At 43.0% G+C, this 27817-nt stretch overlaps 1 protein-coding gene across 4 annotated transcripts; it reads right to left on the bottom strand.

The window, feature by feature from the left end:
* Positions 1 to 379: 379 nt before the first annotated feature.
* Positions 380 to 26172, bottom strand: LOC137281578 (sucrase-isomaltase, intestinal-like). Of its 4 annotated transcripts, none has more exons than XM_067812897.1 (25): positions 26014 to 26172; positions 21214 to 21361; positions 20933 to 21016; positions 20020 to 20236; positions 19254 to 19414; positions 18215 to 18383; positions 17890 to 17986; positions 17326 to 17444; positions 16534 to 16659; positions 15814 to 15945; positions 14236 to 14373; positions 13354 to 13473; positions 10745 to 10829; positions 10049 to 10178; positions 9124 to 9260; positions 8108 to 8142; positions 7621 to 7752; positions 7033 to 7181; positions 6252 to 6336; positions 5929 to 5985; positions 5373 to 5497; positions 4916 to 5004; positions 4149 to 4198; positions 1908 to 2066; positions 380 to 1130 (listed from the first exon to the last, which is right to left on the bottom strand). In XM_067812897.1, the coding sequence occupies exons 2-25, from the start codon at positions 21351 to 21353 to the stop codon at positions 1068 to 1070; spliced, it is 2799 nt and encodes a 932-aa protein (XP_067668998.1). In that variant the 5' UTR covers positions 21354 to 21361; positions 26014 to 26172; the 3' UTR covers positions 380 to 1067. The 4 variants fall into 4 exon arrangements, 3 of the variants coding, with proteins under 3 accessions (XP_067668998.1, XP_067668997.1, XP_067669000.1); XM_067812896.1 differs by lacking the exon at positions 26014 to 26172 and adding an exon at positions 25952 to 26007; XM_067812899.1 differs by lacking the exon at positions 26014 to 26172 and adding an exon at positions 22151 to 22309.
* Positions 26173 to 27817: the final 1645 nt, after the last annotated feature.

Raw genomic sequence — 27817 nt, 5'->3', positions numbered from 1 at the left:
GTGAAGGTCCCGGGGTAGAATAGGCCTTCAGCAACCCATGCTTGCCACAAAAGGCGACTACGCTTGTCGTAAGAGGCGACTAAAGGAATCGGGTGGTCAGGCTCTATGGCGTCAGCCTGTAATTAATCGAGTCTGGGCCAGACAATCCAGTGATTAACATCATGAGGATCGACCTGACCAACTGGGAACAGATGACATATGGCAAGCAAGTCAGTGAGCCTGACCACCCGATCCCGTTCTTACAAAGGCACTATATCGTCCCAGAAGGGAAAAAAAATAACATTTCAGCTCAGTAAGAAAGAAGACCAACCCACCAAGAAAGAACAGTATACTGATGCATCAAGAAATACAGCAACAAGTCCGCAACAACTGGGTCACCTTTTCTTTGTGTAAAACTAGTTTATTGAAATATGTTACAAAGGAATGTATAAACCAAATTACATTCATGCGTTCCACATCCCTGGCTCAGTTAAACGTATACTTAACAAAACAAGTGTGTTATTCCAAACATGAGTTTATGCCTGTATAAGCATTTTGACGCCGTGGAGAGGTTTGATCGGTTGGACATAAACAGATCTTTTACAGGTCAATTTATACCTCACAGAATATCACAATATAATCACCATCTATACGTACATCCGTCAACCAATGTCTTGTTGCATAAAGTTGTATCAGATACATATATACTCTTCAAAAAAAGATACTTAACATTCGAACAATATGAATTTAGGAACGCGTTTTTACACAAACCAATCAATGATGAATACCATGTCTCCACATGTTGGGATTCAGCAAGGACTGGTTTGTGTAAGAATGGTATGGTAAATTAACTCAAACACACCAAGAGAAGTTTCTTATCCTAAGAGTATATCTATGATAGATCACTTCAGTAATGCATGTTAGCATTCCATTTTTTTCAGTACAGGCGAGGCATGAATCACTGCCTGAAAGAACGCTGAAAACAGCTTTGAGATCTGGCGTTACACATCAGGCGCTTCCGATAATGAGGACATCACTGATTGGCTGACGTTTGCCGGAAGTGAATCACTCGTCTATCTGACTGGCTGCTACGTCCACGTGATAGTGTGGTTGCTAGTGAGGGTCATGTTCAGGTTCAGTAACGAAGTAATCTGTGGATAGACATTCTGGATCAAATTCCTGTATCATCTGAGAATGAGGTTATAGTTGCAAACTGTTTACCAATGTCTTGATTTATTTTGTATGCCATGTTATGCCAACCAGTATTAACTTTAAAATTTGTAGTGACAAAGTTGATTCCAGAAGTTAATAAAATATTGTGTATTTGTGATCAAATAAATCAAAATACCATGTCGTTTTTGGTCCGTTTCCAGCCAAAACCATCCATTAGTGTACACATTACCTTCGTGCAGTTTATATTTAGCTCCCTTTAGAGCTCCTTCCGCTCCAGATGTTGGAACCAGATTTTTTCAAAACCGTTACAGCACTAAATTTGGTGTGTGTTTTCCAGACATAAATGCCTTCATGCGTGTCGAACACGGAAACGGTGCTACAATTTGTTACAGATTTATGGCCCTTGTATGCAGTATGTATTTTCAGGTCATAAATACCTTGATGGAGTTACTTACAGAGTTAAAGCCCCTGCCATGCAGTTCTTGACAGTGCTTGTTGTCCCCAATGGAAACAGTTTTTCTCAGTAATCATTACTGATAGTGAAACCAAATGTATGTGTTTTTTGGACACGAATGTCGTGGTGACATTTAGAAAACAACAGGAACCAAATAGAAACAGAACGCTGTGGCGAGGGATATTGATGACCATGCTTTTTTGTTTATATTTGATCTGGCTTAATTAAAACTAGCAACATACTAACATTTACCCTCATAGTTTACTATATGGGTAGTATAAATAACTTGCGTGGGACTCACCGCGTAGGACTGCCGTATGTTGTCGACGGGCACCACGTGCCCGTCCAGACTGACGGACAGTGGAATGGTCTGGAGGCCGTAGATGTCCAGCTGGTCTAACGGCGGAGGCGGCGGGAACACTGACACAGACCCTGTCTGAACCACGTGTAGCTCACCGTACTGCAGAAACAAACAGGCTTGGATTGAGTCTGGACTCAAACACATACTCAAAGCTAAATAGTTCAGTCCTACTGTTGACTCGAATACAATGTGTTTTGGGTAAATCTTAATTGACAATAGTTACCGCACTTAAGATTATGCAAGACAGAAAAGAATCTGGACCAGACAGTCTGGTGAATATTATAATTAGCATCACTCTGAGAGAATCAAATGAATCAATACGAATCAAATCAACGAGGCTATCAGTTACTACCCTAAAAGTACCGTTGGGAATAGGAAAAAACCTGTTTTTTGCTGCTACTCTGTATCCCTAAATTTTACACAATTGCAAATAGCATATGTCGAAATAATCCACATCGGCCTAACTGGCATCAAACTGTAGATGGCACTTAGGTCTCTCAGCCAGGTATGCCGAAGGTCTGTCGACTCAACTAGCATCAAATGCACGTGCTACCTACGGACACATGAGTCCATTGGAAAGCTTAATTTAGCCATCTTATTAAATGCCTTAAAATAAATAGATGTCCTGTGTGCCTCCTTCGCACTCTATTTTACATAAAGTCATGGTACGATCTAAATAAATCTCTTTGGAAAAAACAAACAAACAATAAAGAAAAAAAGAACCAGCATTGCTCATTTCTGCAGTAATCTCACCTCAGTAAAATCCTTTTTCTACGTTCACTCTTCCCCTACCACTCAGACTATAGTTAGGCCGAACGAACAGATAGTTCACACTTTCACATATTAACTACACCAAATGAATTCCGACAGTACTTTAAGTTGCTCGATAATCATAAGTTTCTCAAAATCAGTTCTAACCCAGAACTATTTTGTTGATGAGTCAGGCGGTGGCATAGTTCAACAAAGACTGGCCAGACGTAGGATTTACTTGATGTAGAGGTTGTTGATTGAAGTTGAACTATCACAAATGTAAGAAAATATACAGCGCCAATAGATGGTATATAGCATAAATAAAAATGTACTCTTGATGTTCAGCTATTTTAATGAGTTATCAAAGTTTTCTGCCGTGAACAATGGATTAAGCCAGCAAGCAAAGACTCTTTTTGTTTTGAAAACATGCTAGAAATGTGATGCCCGTTTAACAAAAAAAATACAGATATAACAAAAATAGAATGTCTAAATTATTCAAAGTAATACTTATACAATGTTTCCAAGCGACATCATATGTTCACATTGTTCTATACTCCTAAAAAAAGTAGGGGAACTGTACTTTCAATGCACGATTGTCGAAACTGGGAGATATATGGGATTGAATCAGTGCTGATACAATAATGGGTGTTTTGAGATTGCATCACCTCATGGATTTCATTCAAGGCAAAGCTGTTCGTTCAGTTATCCCCCTTGTTAGGTGACTGGAGTATGACATGAAAGTTTCAGGTTTACAATTTTCAGTAAGTAGTGTGTGATGTCACCCTGAAAACCCTGACCATGCACAGATGCAAGAAAATTATCGGAAAAATGGCCTGCAGTGATTTATCCACCTACCTGAAAAACGCCAAGATTCATAATGACACCCCATGCGCGTGAATGAGGCTCCCACGTTGTGCACGTGCTTCTCATGCATTGTGTTTGCGTGTGGCGATAACGTGAAATGATGAATGTCATTGTCACGTTCCTCAATGGGTTTTCTTTCTACCAGACTTCAAAGTTCAGGTTGCCCTACTTTTTCTGAATAGTATATATATATGATACCGTCACCTGATCGAGTTATGTGTGAATTACGTTCCAAGTTGTCAGCAAAGATGTCCAGCTCCGAGATTTTACTGGAGCTTCGCAAATTATGTTTCTTTGAATTGTTAATGGTCCTCGGTAGATGTATTTCCAAGCTGTTGATGTCATTGTACTGTGTTCGAAAACTCATTTGGCTCTCCATGTCACTCACAGTGCAGAGTGTTGGGGTAGTCCAGTGGTGAACACCACGCCAAACACCCGGGTTCGATTCTCACTCACTCATTCACAGTGCCCAGCTATACACTTATGACTCCGTATCCATGAGCAGAGATTTTATGTTCTATCTCAGATCCGCTGACAAATAATATTATTGTTAAATGCTGAGCTTACCTTGGGCATGCGGAACTTGATCAATAAATACTGGTCTGTTTCGTAGGTATCTGGAAAAGTAAATACATGGTCTGGTTGCATGGATCCTGATCACGAAGTGTTTCATAAATTCTTTGTTTAGACGTACTCACGTAATGTAGACAATTTATAGCATGGTCGGTACTACAAGTTAAACTTGGAGTGAGAGACCTTACAAAGTATGTCCCTGAAGTATCAGGACAATCGGTATAGCCCAGTGATTAAATCCACTTTCGACGCTACGACATTAATTAATTAACATTAACTTACGACTATCTTAGCGCCATGAGAGCTTCGAAATGTAGCCCCCAGGATTTCATTTCCCGCACGGGCAAAATGAGTACGGATTGTGGCATAATTCAATGTGCAGAGTTCTGTCTCGGTGACGCGGAATTTCCGCGTTTGAATCCTAGATTCGCACTGATGATGATATATAGTATGCTCCTACCAGCCGGATGCCTGTTATTTTTTTCGAAGTGGTATAGACAGCTTATATATACAACAATTTGGACATTTCTGACGTTCTGCGATTAACCTAAATTCATTAACCCAAAAGTCATTATGTTCTGTCATTTGATTGGCTGAGAAACATGATCAAATGGTATTAGAATCCCGGAATATTCCTAAAAGCGGCGTAAAATCAAACTCACTCACTTCCCGATCATCCCATAATGGCCTCACCTATTGCTTCCCGATCATCCCACGATGACCTCACCTATTGCTTCAGTATCAGACAACAATGACCTCACCTATTGATTCCCCATCATCCCAGAACAGCTCGCCCTCTGCTCGACCCTCTTTATCCAGGGCAACAATGGCACCCATCTTGTTCTTTCGACTACAATACAGAATGAAGTTACGAACAGCACAAATAAATTGGTAGATAAGACAGTGATGCAGGTTATCCTAAGCATTCAGTTATTCACGCCTGTCTGCCCAAATGTGCATGTTTGCGCGCCATATGTGTACAACCTATCGACCATTTCTTCGCTTTGCGTTGCACCCTTTTTGATAGCTTGTATATTTCAGCACTGCAAAAAAGTTATCTATTTGCTGCAGATATAACGCTCTGTAATTGTCTTGTAATCTGTACCTATGTGTATCTGTTACTCTCTGTTCACTCACTTTGTTTATCTATATCTAAAACATGCATCCCGACACATTTGTTGCTATAATCCGGCGAGCTGGTCCTGAAGACCTACCTACCTTGAGTTAGTTGTGCTAGCCGGCACCTGCCATGGAATCACGTGACCACCCCTGACGTGAAGGTTGAACTTCTCCAAAGGCGTGTCAAGGTCAAGGTAATCCTTGTTTACCGCAACCGTTTCACCCTTTTACATGCAACAATAGGGATGCAGCATTAAACCCCTTTCCCGGGAGGGCATGCATACTTTAATCTTCAACCAACTTGTACCGTTACCATTATAATGAACATACTTCAACAATGGAACAGCGAACGCTCAATGAGTAAGCGACCATCCCAAGGCACATGTGTACAAGACCTACGTGTTCGAGAAGCCTGAACGTGGGATAATGGTTTCGACGGTATACCAGTTTGGGAATATTGGCATATTCCATGCTCAAAAGCTTACGGAAATGAACGAAAAGGGACGGAACGATGACGGACACACAGGGACGTTTCAGGTACCCATATGGTTGAGTGACTGCAGCTGGAGGAGATCGCGCATCAGCACACATTTTATAGAAAGTTGTCAGGAAGTTGTCAGATGACAAAAGGTCACCAGAAGATATGCTGACTCACCTGGAAGTAGTCATACCAACGGCCTTCTGGGAAATATGCTTTCACGGTTGTCTGCCCCTGGAGAAATGACAAGTCAGCTTTCTCTATTATATGCTTTGAAAACATATTGCGTTTGGGTATTTTTCTAAAATATGCTTAAACAATCGCGGGAAACAAATGTGTGTTTTAGCAGGATCATGGCTAATATTTCGTTTTTAGGTGAATATAACTGAAATGTTAACTGGTCTCTACAGAAAGTCAGAGAGCACTATTTTCAGTGTACACTGTATATGTTATTGGTTAATTGATCAGGTACAGGACAGGTTGGCGTTACATGAAGTCACCTTGTTTAGGACTGGAGACACCAGCAGTGCAGGTCCCAGCAGGAATTGTTCATCAACACTCAGACAGACAGGGTCGTTAGGGAACCTGTGGCAAATACAACACTCAGACAGACAGGGTCGTTAGGAAACCTGTGGCAAATACAACACTCAGACAGACAGGGTCGTTAGGGAACCTGTCTAAGTGAGTGAGTTTGAATGAATAAAACGTGTTACATTTATACTTACTTTGCCACACTGTGTCATTGCAGACATTCATTTTTCAATGATTCATAGATCTTTGAAGCGAAATTAGGAGCGCCTTCACCGTCCAGTTGTCTAGGCAGGCAAGTATCAAAGTATGTCAGGGACCCGCTGCTCTTTGGACATGGACAGTCGTAAGTCGATGTTAAGGTATGGGGGTTAAGATTACATTACCTATACGACAGCTTTCATAAGCGGACCCATGGTAGTTGAAATCCTTTCGTACTGGCGCGGGTAGTTACAATATTCATCTGTAGGCGTCCGTTTCAGCGCTACGGTTGTCGTAATTTCAAGTCTTGGCGTTACGATAGTGGCAGTGCAACAATCACATATGAGTATCTGGTTCATGATCCATAAAACGTCCATAGCGCTACGACATTCGTAAGATAATATGTTCAGTTACAAGTCATAACATTACGAACGCTTTGTGGATCGTGACCATGTCTAAAGGCTGTAAACAGGAATAAACTAGGGATACCACCACTCACTCGAGAGAGTGAGTGAGTTTAGTTTTGCGCCGCGCTCAGCAATAACCACTCACTCGAAAAGGAGGGGCCTCATGACAGTGTCTCCCCGCGCATGCGCATTGTGCATGAGGGTGTACAGGTAGGGTAGCAGCTTGTAGCGGGTGATAAGTGCCTCTTTGGCAAGACGGACGAATCGGGCGTCCCAGGCAGCGGGGTCTTGTGGCTGGAGAACAGAGAACCATTCCAGTCTGTCATAATTTGTCGTTGAGCAAATCTTGACGCAAAATATTAGCTTTGTCCCGTGATGTACATAATTATGTGTGTCTCACGAGGACAGAACACCTGTGTAATCGACCGTTTTGTGTCTATCACATCATCACAAAAATGTAGAAAAACGCGACACCTACAGAATACATGTCCGATAACTATGGTCATAAGAAAGTTGATGTACTCTCCAAACATCCATTATTATCATCTCAACACCGATTGACACCAACATGACCAAATTTTTCAAAAGTAAATTAAAAATGAAGTTTTACAGACTATTTCATGTTTCTTAAACATTTTAAAAAATACACGAAATCTTGACAATGTCTCGCAATACCTATGTTCCTGAATCTTCTGGAAGGAATACAGGAAGACAGTCCCTGACCAATACCCACCTTGAAGAAGTCAGGAGCGTCCCCCAGAGCGTTGTGGTTGCGGGCGAATGGGTAGAAAGCGCCCAGCTGATGCCACCTGACGCACATCTCGTACTCCGCCTCGTACCAAAACCCGCAGATGTCGGCGCCGTTCTGTAAAAACAAGGGGAGATAACTCACGTGGAGAAAATCTGAATGGCCGGATTCCTGATACTTATTCATGTCACTTGCTGCGGTGAGTAAATAAGTTGGTATAGGCCTCTCCGGCGTCCGTGCAAAACGCCCATCCCGAAGGTCACTTCAGACGCCAGAACATCGACGTTAGTGAATGAGTGAGTATGGTTTAAAGCAATATTTCACAATATCTCGACAGGGACACCAGAAATGGACCTCACACACTGTACCAATGTGGGGAATCGAAAACGTTGACTAGGTATCTTTTACGTTGAACAGGTAAACGTGTGAACGTATGGAAGAAGACATGAAAGTTCAAACCAAAGGTACTCACCAAGGAAAACCCGAAAAGACCGAACTCTAGGATTCCTGAAAATCATAACAGGGCATCAAGTACAAGAATCCGGTACTGGTAAGGACTGGCAGAGAAAGGATGGGGAGTGTGCCCATCAATTACGTACATCTAATACTGTAAACATCGGTACGTTTCATCCTACAAGTTAGGGCTGAATCAGCTTGTGATGTACAACCAGCCTATCTAAAGTGGACCCGTGAAGATTCGGGTTAGAACTGGTATTCAGCAGCCCATGCTTGTCGTAGGAAGCGACTTTTGGTATATGGTGGTCAGACTTGTTGATTTGATTGACACATGTCAGCGCATCCCAGTTGTTCAGATCGATGCTGATGCTGTTGACCACTGACCACTGGACTGTCTGGTCCAGACTCGATTATTTACAGACCGCCCCCACATAGCTGGAATATTGCTGAGTGCGGCGTAAAGCTCAACTCAATCACACACTGTCTGGTGTCAAGTTTAATAAATACATCGTTGATATTTAAATCTTTGATGCCGAGGCAACCTCTCCGATTTCACGTATAACAGATCGTTGGTGGTTATATTTGCGACGTGCGACTAGTTCATCAATGTCACGTATAACAGATCGTTGGTGGTTATATTTGCGACGTGCGACTAGTTCATCAATGTCACGTATAACAGATCGTTGGTGGTTATATTTGCGACGTGCGACTAGTTCATCAATGTCACGTATAACAGATCGTTGGTGGTTATATTTGCGACGTGCGACTAGTTCATCAATGTCACGTATAACAGATCGTTAATGAAACAACCGATGATGTACAGCCCATACCATCCCATAACTCACGGCTACCCGCTTGAACTGGTAGCATTTGATTTACCATTAAATACTTAAACCTCTGTCATTCGACTGGTCACGGATATGTCAACCTGTGACTTACCACCAGCGAGTTTAAATCCCCAGTACGTATGTGTATCCCGACATATTTCACAGATTGAAATATTGGGTTGCGACTTGTTGGGTTGTGACGTACCCACAATGGACCACTTCATCTGTTCCCAGCGAGACTGGTTGTCCCCCATCCACTTTGTAGCATACTTCCCTGTCCCCGCATAGGATGAACGGGTCATCGTCCAAGGCCGCTTGCCGGGGAATATGTTCTTCAGAGCACTGCAGGAAACATCACACACGTACTGGAGGACGGACGTACTTGACGGTTACGGATGTTTAGACTGTGAGCTGTTTGCATCTACATCGAATCTACATTGTGCGAGTGAGCGAGCGAGTGAGTTTCGTTTTACGCCATATAGCAATGTTCGAGCTATATGGCTGCGGTCTGTAAATAATCGAGTGTGGACCAGATAACCCAGTGATCAACAACATCAGCATCGATCTGCGCATTTGGGAACTGATGACATGTGACAAAGAAGTCAGCGAGCCTGACCACCCGTTCCCGTTAATCGCCTCTTACGACAAGCATAGTTATCTTTAATGGCAAGCATGCGTTGCTGAAGGCCTATTCTACCCCTGATCCTTCATGGGTTACATTGTAGGAAGACCTTACATATCCGGTCACATAAGCCTGGATGAATTATTAGTGTTTGGAACATAGTACTGACCGTCAGTCTCGTTACGTGAAGTCCATTTCTGGTTTCCCTTGCCGTGATATTGCTGGATTATAGCTAGAGGGACGTAAAACTAAACTCATTCACACTCAGTCTGATTATGTATAACGCCAGCCTCTGTGTTTATATCTCTGTATATTGGCGTGCCCTGTGAACTCATGTATATGTATGGATGGATGGATGGATGGATGGATGTGTGTGTGTGTGTGTGTATGTATGTATGTATGTATGTATGTATGTATGTATGTATGTATGTATGTATGTATGTATGTATGTATGTATGTATGTATGTATGTATGTATGTATGTATGTATGTATGTCCCGTGTACTCACTTGTATGTCTGTATGGCCTGTGTGTGGGCATACAAACTGTGTACGTCGTAGTGGCTGCCGAGATGTTGTATGGCATCCATACAGAGAGTCTTGTCATACATGCGCCCGTCCTCCCCTCGACCCAGGATATCTGGAATGGCACATTATTACCGTGTCACCGAGAACAAATAATACGTCATACACAATTGCTAACATCGCCATTCGCCCTAATATTTTTGGGTGCTGCTAGACGACTTCTTTCATCTATATGGGGAGTATGACGCGTTGTTCCTCTTATTTGGAATGAATGGCGGGTTGGTCCTCTTTCTTGGGATGCATTCTGGGGTTTTCCACTTACTTATAGTCGATATATGGAGGGTTGCTCAACTTACTTGTGGTGTATGGCGGGTTGTTCTACTCAGATGTATGGCGAAATGTCCCACTTACATGGGGTGTATGGCGGGTTGTACCACTTACATGGGGTGTATGGCCGATGGTCTATTTACCTTGCGGTATGTGGCGGGTTGTACCACTTACTTGGGGTGTATGGCCGGTGGTCTATTTACCTTGCGGTATGTGGCGGGTTGTACCACTTACTTGGGGTGTATGGCCGGTGGTCTATTTACCTTGCGGTATGTGGCGGGTTGTACCACTTACTTGGGGTGTATGGCCGGTGGTCTATTTACCTTGAGGTGTGTGGCGGGTTGTACCACTTACTTGGGGTGTATGGCGGGTAGTTCCACTTGTTGTTCTCACAGCCGTCTACAGATCCGGGGACAAAACTTGCAGGTTCGTTCATGTCCTGAAGAAGACATGGGCATATCAGTCTCCAGGGCACAATCATAATTCAAGTAACCGACTCATCTAAAGGTAGGAGATCAGATGGTGGACACACAAACACTTGCAGACTCCTCGTTGCAGACATATACTGAGTCAAAAAAGAAACTTCACAAAATGTAATTTTTAAAAATGATGAATAATGTTTCTATGATGGATGATACATCTATGTATCCGAAATGGGATACCTATCTTTCGACTCATGGAAAACGTTAACAAAACCCACTCAAACCCATCTATTCGTCGTGCAAATGACGTTAGTGCCAAATCAGGTTTTGCACGTTCGGTCGATCACGTTATTTTCGCCTCGAAGTTTTCTTCATTGGCACGTGTTTGCATTTGCCTCAAGAATTGACATAAACACTCTTAAACCACAGTTCTAATGGTACTTTAAATGTCACGATTGTCAAATGTGCAATGTGAACGCGCTGTTGACATGTTGCAAGCGGGAAGATCAGTTATTGACATCGCAAGAGCAATGGATGCAGCCGTCGTACTGTGTATTACTTGCGAGGTCGTCTACAAGAAACTGGCACCACTTCTGATCGCCTAAGGTAGGGACGTCCACGTGTGACGTCACGAGCAGAAGACCGCCAAATCGTCCTACGTCACCTACGTGACAGATTGCCGGCTACACGAACCAGGACTGAGATGTTTAGAGGTCGACTGTCCTTACATACCATTCGTAATCGGTTGCGGGCTGCCAATCTCCATTCTCGACGTCCATATCGTGGGCCAATATTGACGCCGTTTCATCAACGTCAACGTCTGCTGTGGGCCCAACGTCACCTCCGATGGACCCCGAGAGAAGAGACTGGAATCGATCTAACGTGCATTGTCACTGAACAAAGTACTGTGTCGACCCAGTTCACTCAGCAGCAAATGTGTACCTTCTAACGATGTGTCGGTGTGACAGCGGTGCTTAACATGAGTTGTATATACCCCAGGGAGCTGATTTGTTAAAATAATTCATGAAAGAAAGACATCCGTTGATGAGGGGACGCTCAAACGCATTCAGCATGCATTGCGTGGAAATGAGCTCTACACCAATGCCCTGCCCTGCCCTTATCTTATCATATCCACCAACAACAACAACTGACGCCAAATGAAGCTTCAGGAAGCCCGAGACATACAGAGACAACACCATGATCACCATGCACGTTTAGCGTATCACTGGCCTCCTCATGTTGTCTTTTCAGCATCATTGCATTCTTTACCCAATCATTGCCATGTTATGTTAGTGCATCACTGGCCCCCTGATGTTGTCTTAGTGTATCACTGGCCTCTTCGTATAATTGTGCTATAGTCCATGAAGCCAATTACCTTACCGTTTCAGTACATTGCTGGCCTCAAGTCTGTATTATACCCTTTAGTCTTCAACGTTGGTAAACATGTTTTCTTTGCAGCGCCTCGGTATATATACCCCGCTTGGTACTCCCACTATTCACCCGATGAAGAAGCAAGCATACCAACCCACCCACCCACCCCCCACCTTTGTTTTTTCCACAATAAAGAAGTTATAAATCTGGCTTTTCGTAGGCTACGATCGTTTAATTTGTGGAACGCTGTCCATTACCCCGTTTCTTAACGTGATCGTAAGTCCTAAGTCCAATACTTTAACATAGACTTACGACTATCGTAGCGCTAAGTTGTTCGTAACCCCCATACTTTAACATAGACTTACGACTGTCGTAGCGCTAAGTTGTTTGTACCCCCCATACTTTAACATAGACTTACGACTATCGTAGCGCTAAGTTGTTCGCAACTCCCATACTTTAACATAGACTTACGACTATCGTAGCGCTAAGTTGTTCGTAACCCCCATACTTTAACATAGACTTACGACTATCGTAGCGCTAAGTTGTTCGTAACCCCCATACTTTAACATAGACTTACGACTATCGTAGCGCTAAGTTGTTCGTAACCCCCATACTTTAACATAGACTTACGTCTATCGTAGAGCTACCATTGTTTTGAGGAACAGGAGTTTTCTTTGAGGATACAAGAGATTTCTTTATGATCTGTGTCAGGACGATGGCCCTACATAGTACCTACTACGTGGGCAGTATCTATGTTGATATGATCAGATCTTTGGATGGTCTCTTTGAAGTCTTTACCTTCAACGAGTCTCAACGGAAAGAAATACGACAAAACCAACACACGTGGAGTAATGGTTGACGTCTATAGTCAACCGTTTAGCAAAACCGTTTTGCGCCGCGACCAGTGCAAAACCGGTGCAAAACAATGTACTGGTCGCTTCCAACATACTTTCTTTGAGAAGATGACTTATACTCCCAGAACATATAGAGATCAAACAAATAATTACCACTTGAAGGAGTGAACGAGTGAACGAGTAACTTTGTAATTTCCTTATATGAAGCATTACAAATATCTGTATGTATCTACCTTCTTGAGCTATCATTCGGCAGGTAGGACACATCTGAAGGTCAAGTAAGGTCACTGACCCTGTTATGAACTAAATTACTCACGATCCAGAGGGAATCAAACTCGATACTCTCGTTGTCATGGAAATACCGCGCCCACTTCTCCCACCAAGCCTCTGTAGCCGGGTTTGTGAAATCGGGGTACCCGGTAGTGCCTGGCCACACCTGAAACAACCTCACACAAGTGTTCACCAGGTATTACTAAGGTCGGTAAATAATGACCAGACAGGAGAGATTTGTGGTTGCTATTGTGAACATCGTCCCTCCTCATCTCAGGTTGACGTACCAGCAACTGTCACTGGTAACATCAGTGAAAATTCGGGTTAGAATTGATTTTTCAGCGCTACATGTTTGTCGTAAGTGGCAACTAAGGGGATTGGATGCTCAAGCACGCTGACTTGGTTGACACAAGTCTCCGTATCCCAACTGCGTATATGGATGCTCATGATGTTGATCACTGGATTGTCGCACCGACGCCATGCAGCTGGAGTAGCGTCAAACAAGAAACAAACACATGGCATTCTGGTCCATTATTGTCGCCTCTCACGACAAAATGTAATTTGGACCAGGGTTGCATCGCACAATGCAGCTTCGGGGCTAAGGAAATCGTTCGTAGCGTCAAAGGGGTGCAACCGGGGTGGTACGCCCAGCTGTGAAACCGTTTGCTCGTCACGACGAAGGTCACGGTTCTATGAGTCAGATGGATGCAGTATGTAAAGGCCATTTCTGTATTTTTGCAAGCAGTGGTTTTGCTGGAACATTGGTAAATGCGGCATAAAACACAACTCACCTCCCTCTAACCTGAACATTATCCTCACCTAACATGGCTGAAAGGGTGTTCGACTATCCCTGTCGAGAAAGATAGGGATCAAAATTGGGACAATTGTTGCTCTCAACCACAAGTAATTGACCTTTCCAAACACTTACTTCGGCTACGATGGGACCGGAGTTGTTCGGATTCATCACCAGCACTCCCTCTCTGGAACCATCGTCGAATACGTCGTAACCTGGACTGTTGTGTTTTATGAGGCTGCTGATGTTTGGGTCGTTGCCCAAACCTGGATCCTGTATTGCAATTGCAGGATATTTAGTGTGGCCCATGATGATCCAGGTTAGAATAACTGTTGATCCTCAGCAACCCATATTTGTCGTAAGCGGCGACCTAGTGGCCTGGCTCGCTGACTTAGTTGACGCATGTCGTATCCCAGTTGATATCCTATGACGGGTCGATCAAGTCGTCGAGCCTGACCACAAGATTCCTATAGTCGACTCACGACTAGCATGGGTGACTGAAAAACATTTCTTACCAAGATCTTCACCTGTCAACTCACAAAGACAAAACTTTCACTCAGGAAGGTCACAAGCCTACTCATTACCACACGTGTACTCACTGCGTCAACACTTGAGCTCACAAAATCTACACGTATTCCCATCACAACTGCTCGTCCACTCCCAATCATGCCAAACTACACGACTACTCACCTCAACGACACGTGCACTCACATCCTCCACACGACTGCTCATCACGGTTACACATGCACTCACATCCTCCACACGACTGCTCATCACGGTTACACGTGCACTCACAACCTAGACACAATTACCCAGTAGGACGCTACGTGCACTCATTTCTCCACATGACTATTCATCATGATGACGCGTGCACCCACAACAAGCTCAACACGACTTCTCACCTCAGAGACAAGTGCACTCGCAACCTCTACACGAATACTCATAACAATGTCACGTACTCACACCCTCCACACAATTACTCACCAGGGCGGTAGGTGCACTCGCAACCTCCACACAATTACTCACCAGGACGGTAGGTGCACTTGCAACCTCCACACCATTACTCACCAGGACGATACGTGCACTCACACCCTCCACACCATTACTCACCAGGACGATACGTGCACTCACACCCTCCACACCATTACTCACCAGGACGATACGTACACTCACACCCTCCACACAATTACTCACCAGGACGATACGTGCACTCACACCCTCCACACAATTACTCACCAGGACGATACGTGCACTCACACCCTCCACACAATTACTCACCAGGACGATACGTGCACTCACACCCTCCACACCATTACTCACCAGGACGATACGTGCACTCACACCCTCCACACCATTACTCACCAGGACGATACGTGCACTCACACCCTCCACACAATTACTCACCAGGACGATACGTACACTCACATCCTCCACACAATTACTCACCAGGACGATACGTGCACTCACATCCTCAACATGACAACTGACCACATGACTACTCACAACAATGACACGTGTCCCCACATTGTCCACCATATTATTCACCACGGTGACACGTGTTCTCACATCCTGCACGCAACAATTCATCACGATGACACGTCCTCTGACAACCTCCACACGACAACTCATCTGGACGACACGTGCACTCACATTCTCCTCACGACAACTCACCAGCATGATACGTGCACCCACATCCTCCACACAACTACTCACCACGATGACAACAAACTTCTGGTCGTGGTCATGAAGGTCACGCACAAGATCGGGGAGTCCCGGGAAGGTCTCGCGGTTGTAGCTGAAGACGAACTTGTTAAACATATATTCCAGGTCGGCCCACTGAGCGTCCTGTAGGAACACAGATTGTTTAAGCAATTTGTGACATTTTCACATATGGATCGAACAGATATCAAACCATTCACGTTGATATACCTTCTAATAATAACCACTTTACACAGTAATACCCGTGAAGATCAGGGTTAGAATTGATCTTCAGTAACCCATGCTTGTCGTAAAAGGCGACTAATGATATCTGGTGGTCACACTCGCTGATTTGGTTGACACATGTCATCACATCCCATTAACGTCAATTGATGCTCATGCTGTTGATCACTCAATTGTCTGTTCCAGACGCGACTGCCATATAGCTGGAATATTGCTGAGTGCGGTGTTTAGCAGCAAACTTGCGAACACACACCAACAGCTGTTGAGGTCACAATGTCTTCATCATCCGAATGGTAGTTTTACACCGCATTCGCCAATATTCCTTAACAACCCCATTATCAGTAGCATCACTATCACGAATCCATTAATGATGATCATTTATATAAACATTGTTTTTATCAATAGAAACAACAACAGCACTACTTCTATCATTTATATATTATTATTGTTATCGTCGTTGTTGTTATCATCGTTATCACTATGATCACTCACATATGGTATCCCGATTTCCCTGTTCCGGTCGATGACCATCCTCAGATCGCTGATGTTGGTGTAGCCCCAGCGGCAGAGGTGGAAGCCCAGCGTCCAGTAAGGGGGCATAACAGGCCTACCGATAGCCTGTGGACATGGAAACATCATATTGTACAGCGAAGCAAGCAGTTATATACAATGAAACACTTATGTGAATCCATGCAGCCTCATCATACACTGAGCATATTTAGTTGTACGCCTCTAGTAGCTATATTCCAGTAATATCAAGCCCGGGGAAGCAAGAAATGGGCGTCACACATTGTAACCATGTAGGTCTTCAACGAACCTAGGTGTTAGGCGTGGTGAGCGATGTTTTAATCACTAGACAGGCCACGCGCTCCCCTCCCTGTGGAATATTACAGAGTGTGGTGTAACACTAAACTCACTCACACATTTCAAAAGCAATATTCGGAGATCGAATCACACATCTGATGATTGTGAAGATTTGAATTGGTGTTTTCTGGATGACAACCCGTGAGGACGATTGGAATGTATCTTCAGGTCCATGATTGTCGTAAATGGTGTCTAATTGGATCGGGTATCGGGTGGTCAGACGCGCTGGCATGTCATCGGTTCCCAAGTGCGCAGATTGATGCTGATGATGTTGATCACTGGATTGTCTGGTCCAGACTCGAATATTTACTGACCGCCGCCATATAGCCGAAATATTGCCGAGTGCGGCATAAAACTCACTCACTCACTCACGAGACTGTTTTGTGTAATCGGATTAAAAACACATTTAGGTTTAGTTACCGCCGTGTACTGTTGAACCGCCTCCCCGGGGGAGGACCCGAGGAAGATGTAGAAGTCGAGGACGCCGCCGATGGTTCTAAAAGTGATGGCTGGATGTGGAGATGGCTGCAGGAACACCTCTGTTTATAAGGAAGTCAGACATTGTACTGTTAAACAAAGAATAGGTAAGTAATTCCACCTGATATACAGTTTTCGACATGTGGAATTGTACCTGTGATCGATAGTATGAGCACATACGTTGGATCAGTCATGATAGTACTAGCAAAAGTAGATGTAATAGGGGATATATGGAGCATATATTCTTCTTTTCCAACACATCTGAACATTTTTTCATGACAAAATGTTATTTTCTTTGAACATAAACTAATATTTGGTACTACCACACGTATATCGTGTTTATCATAATGACGAATGCGTCGTTTTTCTCAGTAGAGATGTCTCATTAACAAAACATGTCACAGTACAAACTACTTATATCCTGATATCAGAAGCACTTTGGGGCTTCAGAAGACTTCTATTTGCAGGGCGTAATCATATCTATCACTGGTTGAAAATGTGTCTCACCCATGGCGTTGCTGTTCTTGAGGAAGACCATGTGGGCACTACCGTCGTCCTCCACGTTCATGTAGGTGGGGTGAGCGCCGTACAGGTTCCACTCGTCCTGGAAGTAACTTGTTACATTGTATTACTACACGCATGTATTATATCGAGTCAAGCGAGTGAGTGATTGAGCTTAGTTTTACGCAGCAGTCGGCAATATTCCAGCTATGTGTACATGATCGAATCTAGACCAAACAATCCAGTGATCATCAGCTTGAGCATATAATTAAGCAACTGGGAACCGATGGCATGTGTCAACCAACTCAGGGAGCCTGACCACCCGACTTACAACAGGCGCCACATCTCGGGTGAAGATGCTCCACGTCTTCCAGGACAGGTCATGACGGAGCTGGCGATGGTTGTGTTCACCGAAGCCGTATACGTTGCTGGACGCCAGTCTCGTAGTCAGCTGCAGGTACTGGCCGGAGTAGATGAACCCTGGCAGGGAGGTGTTGAATCTGAAGAGCGAGTGAGAGTGGTTTTACGCCGCATTTAGGAACACTCCAGTAACATCACTGCGGGCAACACCAGAAATGGAACTCACGCATATGGCAAGTCGAACCCAGGTGCTCATCGTAAGGACGAACGCTTTACCCGTTAGGCTATCCCAATGCCTGACATTAAGATATTTCCATTGAGTAGTGCGGCAGACATGTTCATTAACCTGTGGGTGTATAGTAACTGTCACAATGACATTTAAATATCCACAGTTAACGCTGGGTGTTTGCCATTAATACCTCAGTTTAAATGGAATCAAGTTGGGACGTGTTGCGAAAGAACATGGACTGAGTGAGTTTAGTTTTACGCCGCACTCAGCAATATTTCAGCTTAATGGCGGTCTGTAAATAATCGAGACATATCAGACAATCTAGAGATCAACAGCATGAGCATCGATCTACGCAATTACGATACGATGACATAAGTCAGTCAGGTCAGAGAGCCTGACCACCCGATCCTGTTAGTCGTTTCATGCGACGAAAATGGGTTACTGAAGGTCAGATCTAACGCTGATCTTCATGGGGCGAAAATAACAGCGTTTGTATGACACGTAATCAAACAACACAAACACGTGTACAGGATATGTATAGGTTAATCACCCTTTCAGGGTAGTTATTTAAATAAAATCTGCGACGGTGGTAAAATGACTTACACCATGAGAACTTACTTCTCCAATACGTCTATAACGTATTAGGCATGATGTAGATTATGAAAATAGATGCATTTCGGTGGGTTTTTTGTCTAAATAGAAATGATTGCCTTGTGTCAGCTAAACAGTGCCCTTAGTCAGTCAAGAACTTTTCCTAGTGGCGTAACCCAGGTTGACCTACATTGTCTGGTTGTTGGACACCCGGGTGATGATAACGCCAAACACTGGAGTATCCACGATGGTTACATTGTACAGCCGTGTCGTCTCGCTGGCCTTGCTGGGAGACGTTATGTTCAGGACGCTATCGGGTATCTCCCATCTGGAGTCGTTCTTGGGATAGAACTGGGGAAAATCACAAGTACATAATACTTATAATGGGAGTACGCGATGTACTTTTAACATGTTTGGTGCAGGTGGTGAGCTCTCGAAATGGTTGGTTTCGTGGTGTACTCTTGAAATGGTTGGTTTACGTGGTGTACTCTTGAAACAGTTGGTTTAAGTGGTGCACTCTTGAACGGAGTGGTTCACGGGACGAACTCTTGAAAAGGTTGGTTTACGTGGTGTACTCTTAAAAGGGTTGGTTTACTTGGTGTATTTTTTAAATGGAGTATTTACGTGGTGTACTCTTGAAATGGCTGGTTTACGCGGTGCACTCTTGAAATGGCTGGTTTACAGGACGTACTCTTGAAAAGGTTGGTTTACGAGCTTAACAATTGAAATGGTTGCTTTACACTGTTTACTTTTGAAATGGCTGGTTTACATGGCAGAAAAGAGCTTTACTGCATGTATATATTTATAACCTTTCAAAGACGGTTTCACTATGCAATTTATGTTATGCACAGTTACTTTTTTCCGTTAGTATATATGTATGTCACCAATGCGTGCTAACGATGTTCACGGCCATTGATAACTAATTAGAAGTGTCACTGACGAAACCGTCAACATACCCTTAATCTAAGGCGGGAGTCGGTGTGGAAGTCCACGTCGAGGTATATATTATCGAAAGACGCCGAGCGGATGAGATACTGAGGATGCGATGTGCGCTCCAGTTCCACGCGCATGCCCATTGGTGTGTCCATCACGTCACCCACCATTCTGTAGCCATATCCGGCGGGGAATTTACACCAGGGGGCGCCCTTGTCAGATACCGGAGACCATAAGCAGCTGTACCAAAGCAGAGCTCATTTTGATTATGTGTGTTTATAGATGAATGAATGAAATTTCCTTCAGTAATTTTACAATTTTACTGATAATATAGCACCATATGCCCCATCGTCTACAAATAGTAAAAACAGTCATCTTCTAACGCATATATGTTTAGTGTGTTTCAGAAAGTGATGTACCTGTTCAGTATTTTCTCTCTGCATATCCCCCTATTCTATTTTTCTCATGTCCTCATACCCACCTTCCTTTGCACTTCTCTCTGCATACCACTTGTTCCACGCACTTACTCTGTACATAACAAGTTTTCCTTTTTATTTACTTCTACATAGCAGTTTCATTGCAATTCTACTCTCAACATACCCATGTTTTTACGCTTCTCTCAACATACATATACCCACCCTTCTTTGCACTGCTTCTCTTTACATATCCTCTTTCATTGCAATTCTACCCTCTACATGCCTTTTCAATGCGCTTCCTTCTTCATACTCCGTTCTTTGCAATTCTCCAGTCTACATACCACTTTCTAGTTGTACATCTCCATTCTACATACATGTACATCTATCTACCTCCCTTCCTTGCACTTCTCCAGTCTACATACCACCTTCTAGTTGTACATCTCCATTCTACATACCTCCCTTCCTTGCGCTTCTCTTAGCTACATACCACCTTCTAGTTGTACAGCTCCATTCTACATACCCCCTGTCCTTGCACTTCTCCTCTGTACCGTCAGACTCTGGGTGACAATCAACGATGACATCAGAGCGCTCGCCTAAGCTGGAACTAAACAGCGAAATACACACATTGTGGAAGTCATCTTTCCCGAAATATTTTAAGGAGTTAATGAGAGAGATAGACAGAGAGAGAGAGAGAGAGAAGGGGGGAGAGAGAGAGAGAGTAGGGGGTCGAAATAGGACGGATACGGGGAGGGAGGGTATATACTGGAAACACCGCGAAACACACTACTGTAATGCACGCACACTGGTGAATTTTCCTTTTCCTTGTTGAAATGCAAGACGAGCCCCACAGTCAGCGAGATAGCCAAACACACAATCAAGAAAAAGGCAAAGGCAATTTTCCTCTTGGCCGTGGAACTCCCAGTAACAGCATCGGCAGTCATATCTCAGTCTGAAATATAAAACAGTGAAAAGTTGAGGTTGTAGTTAGATATGGAGAAGTATCATTTGTACTCAAAAACGACCAGCCATACAATTCCATCAGCAATTTACAAGGAAGACCAGTGATACATTTCCATCGGTAAAATATAGGAAAAAACAACTGTATGAGTTCATTAGCAATATGCAAGAAAGAACAGTTATATAAAAGTAAGAGCAGTTGTACAATTCCATCAGTAATATATAAGGAAGACCAGTTATGCAATCCCATCAGTGATATACAAAAAAGGCTCAGATGTGCAATCCCATCAGTAATATATAAGAAAGGTCATTTGCAATATTCCATCAAAAAAGACAAGTTGTGAAATCCCATCAGTAATATACAAGAAAGACTAGTTGTACAATCCCAACAGTAATATACAAGAAAAGTCATTTGTAATATTCCACCAAGAAAGACCAGTTGCAAGACCAGTCATGTCACACATACTTTAAATGTATTTGGGTCAGATATACGTCGGATCTGTATGTTCAGATTGGGGTTGATACACACCCGTGGTGAAGTGAATAAAGCGTCTGCCCGAAAAACATAAGGCCGTCGATCGATCCCCTTTTGCCCCTTGTCACAAGATGTTGGAAGGCATCTTGGAAGTGGGGGGGGGGGTGGGGGGTGGGGTGGGGGTGGGGGGGGGGTAGTGCTTAATAACATGAATAAGTACTGAAGGATTCAGGGATCCATATTAAACTGCAGCATTGTATTTCCTTGGACAATCACAATGAAACACACACGCAAATACAAAATCACCTGGACTCTCAGCCTCCTTATTGTCCAACCTCACCTCACGGTTGTAGTAATGTCATTTCACCTAGGGGTGGTTGTGTGTTCGGAGAGCACCGTTACAACCGCATTTGTGTTAAGGTGGCGGGAGACATTACTCATCTCGAGAGACTTAACTTCAAATATAAAAGTCAGTGGCGTAACCTAGTTTCAGAGTTAGTTCGTCACGACAAAATATATCTCTCGCCGTACATGAGCATTGCGCCATTAGCTATGCCATTGCTAGGATATTGTGAAACGCGGTACACAGTCATCATACTCACTGACGTACAGTCGGATCACAGTATCTCGAACTTGGCTCCAACAAATAAAGAAAATATATGTTACACCACACACGAAACCATATGATTGTTCTTTGTAATATATTGTGTATTATTTGAAGGAATTTACTTTTGTGTCGTTGACAAACTGTGCCCGGTTGCGATTTGATTTGATTTCTGTTCAATGTAAACAGATAATTACACACTATAAAAACAGAAAGAAAAAAACACTAAATCACTTGACTCCAACTGTTAGTAACTCGAAGATGTCAGGACGTTTGAGATAGCTCACAACGTGCATAGCTTTAAAAATATTAAAATAGCTTTAAAAATATTAAAATTCAAAACTTCGAGGACAAAGTACAAGATTCCACATTCGCCCTTCTGCTATGGATGACTCAAATCAAAAGCCTTATTTTCGCTTTTCAGTTCAACAAAGCTCAAGTGCAGTGGAAAATGTCTTTCATACTCTGTCCTTGAGCCTAGCTGCGTCACAATGAAAACACCAACACGAAATGTGCATACAGTAGACCAGTATAATATACAGTGTCCAAACTTAGGGTTTAATGTCGCCATTAATCTTAGCGTCTACAGGCAACAGCATGTGTTTGACGACTTTTGTTTTTGTAAAAAAAACCCCGAATATTGTGTCTCATTTTAACTATTTACTATATCTTATTTTAAACCGAAACTTGCACAAAGATACGATAGAGATCATATTGTGTCATGAACCGTGACTAACTGAGTGAGTGCCCCTGAGTACCGCTTTGGCTGTGTTATATTTCATGTAATTTGCATGTCCTTTTGTCTATAACTTCTATCATTATGTGACACTTAAACGAGATTAAAATAGCATGTGATATTAGAGGAAAATGTGTTATATGCGCTAACGACGAATTGACAGTTATAACGCAATATTTACTGTTCCGTATCTGAAAGTCGAAATACGACGGGTACATTATGTGCGATTAGGGGAAAGAGTAAACATGTGTTATTGAAAATACTTAAAAATATGCAAACACAAGTGTAGATTCAGTTAATAGTGTATTACTCAGATGTAGGTGAGTCAGCATAGCTTTGCTGACATGCATACAGTTATCTCAGTCTTGTCAAGCAGTGAGATCGACATTATTTACAGTCGCTCATTTTTTATACGGGTGAAGTGGCTCTAGTTATCTGTGTCAAGGCCGTTGACGTGGAGGTTGTGTGTGTACAGAGACGACGTGCCTGAAGAAAGACATGGGGATCGTATACCTAGCACTCGTGGTGCCAGCAAGTGAGAAACAGGTTTCCGCGCACCTGTGCCACATTTTTATGCTTCAAATACGTATTACATGGGTAAAATAGATCTTCGACTTGCTGACAATCGACAAGATGAATGGATGTTGCTATGGCACAAGAGAGTTCTCATATCAGCACGTCTAGTCTTCTTTAGTACAGGTCTCGGTCCCGAGTGAGTGTCTCTGAGTCCGTGGGTGTATGCGCATGCGACGTGGATGCGTCCAGTTCTAAATGCAGATCCGGATCCAGAGTGAATGAATGCACGTGCGTACGTGCGTACGTGCGTACGTGCATGCATTCAGTCCAGAAGCTCGGATCTCCCAACAACTTTAGTCACAGTGATAGCGGATCGTGATATATTTTCATGACCGACAGGAGGTCAACATTGTTTTCTCACAATTGATCAACTAGCCCATAATTGAACTGCAACAACAGAGGTGTCTAAATAACAACTAAGAAAAACTTGTATGAAGAATATCAACACGAGCCAGTTACAACACTGATCAGATCCATAGTCCATTCGCTCATTTCTCCGATTCGTCACTAGGATTTGTCACTAGGATGTGTCACTAGGATTTGTCACTAGGATTTGTCACTAGGGTGTGCCATTTTTTATTTTGATTTTTGAATGGACGTGCTAATAAACTATCGAACTTATACCCTTAAAGCGTTACGGTGTTAAACGGTCAAACTGACCACACAGCACTTCAGAGATGATTCATGCATGGAAATTTCCAAGGGGTTTTCTCAGGAAAGTGGAATTAATCCGTCAGTGTTAAAGTCACATCAAGAATTCGTGACGTCAACATCAGTCTTACGTTCATGTGACTGAATGTGACTCACCTATCACCTGATGGAAGAGATAATTATCGCGCAAACCTCGCTCCAAAAATATTTGCTTTTAAATGCCAGTTGTTTCGTTTAATTTAATTTAGTTTAGTTTAACTCCTTTTCTGAAAGTATGCATGCATTTGTTAACAATCCACCGAGAGGTGTGTGTGTGGTGGAACGGTCCTTCTGAATCGCGTGATTGAATGTAACACTTGGGATTGCGCTCTCGTAGTAAATTACAGATTCTTGTACATTTTGGGGTTGAGTCCCATACGGGGATTTGGATTTGCCCCCTTGGAGTCAACGATCTAACCCACTCAGCCACTGTGTGCGGACAACTGGTGGACTAAATCACATATTTTGTGTACCCTTCTGACAAGCTGAAATGGGCATGGCTCCAAAGTGGTTGGCAATGTCATATTTGGGATTTCACTTCATTAAGCATTGTGTAATCTGCTTGGTTGAAGAACTATTATTTTACTTGAAATTTCATAGAGTGAAATAAAGTTCATGTTTAGCCTCAAAATTGGTTTTCCGTGTTGGAATGACACTCCATATTCATAACTAGAGTGACATGAGCTAATACTAATAAATCACAGTGATATATTGGATTTTGACATTTGCCAGTTATGAAATAATAGGACAGTTTATTGTAGCATAGTATAAACATGTGTCATTAGATATCGCAATGATATATTGGAGATTTTCATGTGCCAGTTATGGGATAATAAGGAGAGCTTAACGTAGCATAGTATAAACAAGTGATATTATATATCAAAGTGATATATCAGAGATTGACATGTGTCAGTTCTCTACACATTCGATGTGTTATCGTGACATTAGAACATTGTGAAAAGCTGTCGTGTTTGATGGCTTGCATATCTGAATGGTGCAACATATGTCATATTTGGGATTTCACTTTCTTAGTAAAGTACAAATTCCACTGTCGGAAGTCGCGGTGGCTGAGCGGGCTAGGCGGCTGACTTTGTGTGCTGGCGATTAGGTGCCTGACTCTGAGGGTGCGGGTTCGAATCCCGGATGGGACTCAACCGAAAAAAGTACTAGAATTTGTACTTTACTAAGAAAGTGAAATCCCAAATATGACATATGTTGCATTTGACCACTTTCTAAATGGCATCGTGTAATCATATCTGAATGGTGAACATAACTATGTATGTTGTAGCGATGTGGTGATCAAACAGTCGTCCTGTGTCCTTTCTGGTATTTGCAGAAGCCTGAGGTCTTTCTTTAACTGCGAAGGGAGGCAGCTGACAAGACCGAGGGCTCCTACAAATGATAATGCCCTGAAAAGCAGCCTTACTGTCGTTATAGCTAAATGCATGGAATGTGTAATTAAATTGTAATAAAAACAACGGTTGTCAGACTAGTCACGTACCTGAGTGTTAATCTGCCTCCTATGAACACAGACCAACTAGTTGTATCAGATTAGTCACTTACCTTGGTATAACGGCTGTATTTATCGGGGGTGAAGAGACCGGACGGAATACCTTTCTAACTCCGTTTTGTAGCCTGCGTGATAGACAGTGCACTTACTCCCAAACCCAGCGTGTTTGTCGGTAAACATGGCTTGACACTCGGCCCTTTAGCTAGTGCTATGGGAGTGGCGGTGTACATCTATATTTATGCAACGCTGCTGTAAGATACATTGTATCTGCAGCTGTTACCCATATGCCAAATGATATGGAAAAATGTGGATGATTTTAATTATATTTGCTGCATTTAATACGTTCGTGTTGTGTGTAGAAAGCCGACCAATGCGTCACAGTTTGGTATATTCACGTTGGCATCAAGAAAGCTGTGGTATCTCCTCGCTCCGCAGCAGGCAGGAGGTCTGCTTTAGTAGGAGATACACATATTGGATTTGACGACAATAATATGAGTCTCAATCAGTAAGCTGTTCTACAACATGTATGTCACGTGCTCCTTTTGTCATGTAACAGGATCCGGCTTGACGTAAGAGGCGACTAACGGGATTGGGTGACCATTCTCACTGACTTGGTTGACGCATGTATCCTTGAAGCGTTGTCAGTTTTTGTTTTTTTGTTTGTTGTTTTTGGGTTTTTTTTAATCTGTTTGAAAATATCTTCACCATGTGAAGAGGAACATAACTATACACATAAAAGTGAATTAGTGTAGTTTTGATCACATACGACCTCAGTTGGAGAGAGTTATAAATGTGTTTGACACATCTTGAGATTGTTGACATTATGGCCGTAGAGATGGATTACCGACCACAACCTACTTAGAGTTCGCATACATAAACAATTACTTGATCCTTCTTCTGACCTAGTGCATGTTATGTGGGATCGGGTACTCCCAGTACCCAAAGTGCTCACGGGAATAGAAATACAACGGTTTTGGTGTGTTTTTTTCCACGTAGTTTTGAACACGACTAAAGTTCTCTTGCCGAAAATGTACTATTTATTTTTTTTAACGGTTCATTCATAGTTTTGATTGTCTAATGCACAATCTCTTTTGCGTTAGACGCGTAAATGCTATTTCCCACTGACACATGTCATCGGTTTCCCATTGTGTAGATCGATGCGCATGCTGTTGATCAGTGGATTGTCTGGTCGATTATTCACAGACCCCCGCTATATAGCTGGAATATTGCTGAGTGAGGCGTAAAACTAAACTCACTTACTCACTCAGTAGTATACTCTCATACCCAGTGTCTGTTTATGTGAGTGCGTGAGTTTAGTGTTATGCCACAGTCAGCAATGTTCCAGCTATAAAGCGGCCGTCTCTAAATCATCGTGTTTGGAACAGTCAGTCCAGTGATGAATAGCTTGAGCATCGATCAGTGCAGTGAGGCACCGATGAAATCTGTCGACCAAGTCAACGAGCCTGACCACCGGATCCCGTTAGCTGCCTCTTACGACAAGCATAGTCACCTTTTTGGGGCATTTATTTGCGTAATGAACAAAAGACGATTTCGAGGTCTTGGTAGCAAATGTAAAACCCGCGGAGGAAGGAATTTGAACACTCTTCTCCAACGTAAAGTCAAACACATATAAGAGCGGGAATTATCAGCTAAGATACAAAAACAAACATCGATCATAGGGTTAACTGATAACACGCTGATTGATTAATTCCTTTTGTTTTGCTCACTGGATTTCTCAAAAGGTAGTGTTTATATGTGTAGATTTACTGTTGTATACCGATCAAACCCTGTCGTAAAGTACTTGTGTAAAAACAACATCCTTTCTCAAAGGATTAACCACAGACAGACAACGTGCAC

The sequence above is a fragment of the Haliotis asinina genome, chromosome 4 (assembly GCF_037392515.1).
Source record: "Haliotis asinina isolate JCU_RB_2024 chromosome 4, JCU_Hal_asi_v2, whole genome shotgun sequence".
Classification (NCBI taxonomy): Eukaryota; Metazoa; Mollusca; class Gastropoda; order Lepetellida; family Haliotidae; genus Haliotis; species Haliotis asinina.
The sequence above is the reverse complement of the archived record's forward strand: the minus strand, read 5'-3'. Positions and strand labels throughout refer to the sequence as shown.